This window comes from Monoraphidium neglectum, assembly GCF_000611645.1.
Source record: "Monoraphidium neglectum strain SAG 48.87 unplaced genomic scaffold scaffold00431, whole genome shotgun sequence".
Lineage (NCBI taxonomy): Eukaryota > Viridiplantae > Chlorophyta > Chlorophyceae > Sphaeropleales > Selenastraceae > Monoraphidium > Monoraphidium neglectum.
This window is the reverse complement of record NW_014013197.1, coordinates 24,348-27,365: the sequence shown is the minus strand read 5'-3', so window position 1 is coordinate 27,365 and position 3,018 is coordinate 24,348. Positions and strand designations below refer to the sequence as shown.

Below are 3,018 nucleotides of genomic sequence, written 5' to 3'. Positions count from 1 at the left end.
GCTCACGTCGAACATATCGTAGCCCACTATGCCGAGGTCTATGTCCCCCAGCCGCAGCTTCCGCACGACGTCGCTGGCGCGCTGGAACCACACCTCAAGCCCAGGGATCTGCAGGGCGGCGTAGGGAGTAAGGGGAAAGGCAGCCCGGCCCGGCCAGCGCCCGGCAGATGAGCGGACGAGGGGGGACGGGGCAGGCTCGCGCCGCCTTCAAGGCCACTGCCGCGGCGTTGCGGAGATGGGTGGGGTCGGGGGCGCGCGGGGCGCGGCTGGTGGCGTGGATCGAGGTGCGCTGGGCGGGCTGGCGGCCGCGCGCGTCCGCACCTGGGGGATGGATGCGACGTACTGCCGGGGGTTGGGCTTGTACACCGAGAGCGCAGAGTCCTGCGGGGGCAGACGGGCGAGCGCGAGGCGGCGGCGGCGCAGGGGGAAGGTTGGGTGCTGCAGCGTCCCGGCAGCCCCGCCTGGCGCGCGCTGTGCGGCGCGGCCGCGGCCGCGAGGGAACCGCGCAGGCCAGCTGCCACGGAGCCGCAGCCGCCGCGCGGTCGGCCTGCCTCGCCGCCTGGCGCGCCGCACCCCAGTCCATAGTCCACTAGGGCGGCCGCGCGGACTACAGGCGTGCGTCCAGTCCACACTCGCATGCATTAGTGGCCAGTCGCCTTATGCCGGCCCGGCGCGACGCAGGCGCCGCAGCGGGCGGGACGTGTAATGGTTCACCTTGAGCAGCTGAATGGTATCCTCTGCCATGCGCCCCTTGCTGGGCAGGCCCATGCGCAGTGTGCTGCGGGGCACGGGCTTGGGCAGCTTTTTCACTGCGGGCACAGAACACGGTGACCAGGCGGCATACAGAGCACGGCCGGATTGCTCAAGGGGACTGGTTATCGGAAGGTGCCACAGGGGTGTCAATCATGCATACGGCAGGCGGCGCTTGAAACCATGCGTGCTCAAGCATGCAACGGCTGCTGCCAATGCGCGTCATCGCGCCGCCCGCTGCAGTGGCTGCGCTTTCGCCGCACCTGCGTGCACATCCTCCGCCCGCTTGACCAGGCTGCACGATACCTGTATCTGACCCCTGCGTGCTCCATTGCTGCTGCTGGCTCCGCTGCCCGTGCACCTCCTCAAGATCGGCCTAGCTCCAGCGGGCAATGAGGGCATCATAGCCTGCTTGAAGGAGCTTGTATTGCCGGTCTGGGCTGCCTGGCGCTGCAGCAGGGGTGCCATGGCCGCTGATGCTCCCGCGGTTCCACGGCCGTCAGGTGCGCACAATTGCAGCACCTAAGTGTTAGCTCTCGCCACCAATGTAATCCACCTTCATTCAATGAACCGTGTCGTCGTAGGCTTACAACTGGATTCGCTGCTCGGTGACTTCAGCTTGACTGTGGGTCAGCCCAAAAGGCTGCGGGATCGTGGATACAAGCGTTGCGCGTCTATTTTGTAATACTGGGCGCACTGTCACGCAGCAGCCTGCCGTTGGACCAGGAGTGGCGCTCGCCCCCGATGTTGATGAAGCCGTCCATCAGCTGAGCTGCCCACCTCTCCCCGCACCCTTTCAAACGCGTGTCAAGCACCCTTCGCCCTCTCAATCCATTGTGACCTGTTGTCACATGCCTGCGTCGCCGCCTGGGCGTGATCGCGGGGTTGGCACCCTCGCCCCTGGCCTGGACTTCACATGGAGGCGCCGAACTAGACGGCTGTGTATTCATGGCAGCCTTCCTGCTCATTACCCCACGTCTCACCAGCCGCCCTGGATATGTGCAGGGCGGAGTGGATGCCTGGGCACGCATGACATGGCAAAAATGCAAGCGTGCGTGCTACCCTCAGCAAAAGTGCAAAAATTGAGTGTGGAATGTACACACGCTACGGTACTGCCCACACGAGCCAAAAAACTCACAACACATGCACAGCAGGTGACAGCGCCACGAAGCCAAAAAGCAGACGCCCTGCCGCCAGCTCAATGGACTGCCAACAACAGGTATTGAAAAACTAAACCAGCATCACGTCAGTGTGCAGATTTCAAAAAGCGCCTAGCCTGGTCATGCGTCGGGGAAGACCTCCTCAAACGCGCCCTGCAGGTGCGGGATGATGTCCCCCGCCAGCATCGACCGCCGCCTCTCTGCGAACGCGCGCGCCGACGCAGCGCGCACGACCGCGCAGCCGCCGTACGCTGCATGCATCAGCGCGCGCCGCCCGTCGCCGCCGTCGACCCCGCCGCCGCCGCGCCGCGGAAAGGCCCAGCACATGAAAGCCGCGATGCTGCCTGCATGTTTGGTGCCGCGTTCAAAGCGTTTGGATACGCAGCGTGCCCAAGTCAGCAATAAAAGGAGGCCGACAGCTCACTGTGTCAAGCCAATGACAACGACGACGCCGAGCATTTGCAGCACATGCCGTCGCGACCCAAGTAAGCGCCCGCCAAAACACCGAGCCGAGGTCAGGCCACCCCCAGGAGGCGCCCCAATCGCCCGCACACCGCCCCACCCCCCAAACCTCCGCACCCGCCACGAGGTCACCCTGCCCGCCCGCGCGCCGCAGCGATGCCGGCAGGCTGCAGGCGGCGGTGGTGGCGCCGTCCGAGATCACGTCGGCCGGGCCCTTGGACACCACGATGGGGCCGTCCAAGGCGGCCGCGAGCTGCTGCGTCTGCGGGAGTTTGGGGGCAAAGGCTCAGGCTAAGGGTTGAAAGCGCACCGGGCTCCACGTAGCTAACCGCGAAGCTTCAGAGAGTTGCCCAGGGCTGCCCCAGCATGCGACGCACCAAGCGGGGTTGGGTGGGATGTGGGTGGTGCCAGATAGGCCCAAGAGGGAGGTGGGGGGTCACGCGGGCCGCGAGGGCGGCAGGTGTCGCCGCCCGCGGCCCGCACCTGCTCCTGCCACTGGGGCCCTATGGCGCCGTCGAGCTCCAGCCCCAGGCCCCCAGCCAGGCGCCCAAACTCCACCAGGTTGGGCGTTACGATGCAGCGGTCATAGCCGCGGATGAGGTCGGGGTCCTGGACGAGGGGGGGGGGCGGGGGGGCATACAGGCGG

At 66.6% G+C, this 3,018-nt stretch overlaps 2 protein-coding genes across 2 annotated transcripts in view; both read right to left on the bottom strand.

Moving 5' to 3' along the window:
* Positions 1–207: 207 nt before the first annotated feature.
* MNEG_3437 (hypothetical protein) lies at positions 208–1,218 on the bottom strand (the record flags this gene model as incomplete). Its single annotated transcript, XM_014048093.1, has 4 exons — positions 208–216; positions 322–381; positions 715–809; positions 1,014–1,218. The coding sequence occupies 4 exons, from the start codon at positions 1,216–1,218 to the stop codon at positions 208–210; spliced, it is 369 nt and encodes a 122-aa protein (XP_013903547.1).
* Positions 1,219–2,030: 812 nt separating this feature from the next.
* Positions 2,031–3,018, bottom strand: part of MNEG_3436 (hypothetical protein) — a gene marked incomplete at both ends in the record, with an annotated part of 2,742 nt that continues 1,754 nt past the window's right edge. The window contains 3 exons of the mRNA XM_014048092.1: positions 2,031–2,254; positions 2,490–2,634; positions 2,856–2,981. Coding sequence (XP_013903546.1) covers positions 2,031–2,254; positions 2,490–2,634; positions 2,856–2,981 — 495 coding nt within the window. The remainder of the gene's footprint in view (positions 2,255–2,489; positions 2,635–2,855; positions 2,982–3,018) is intronic.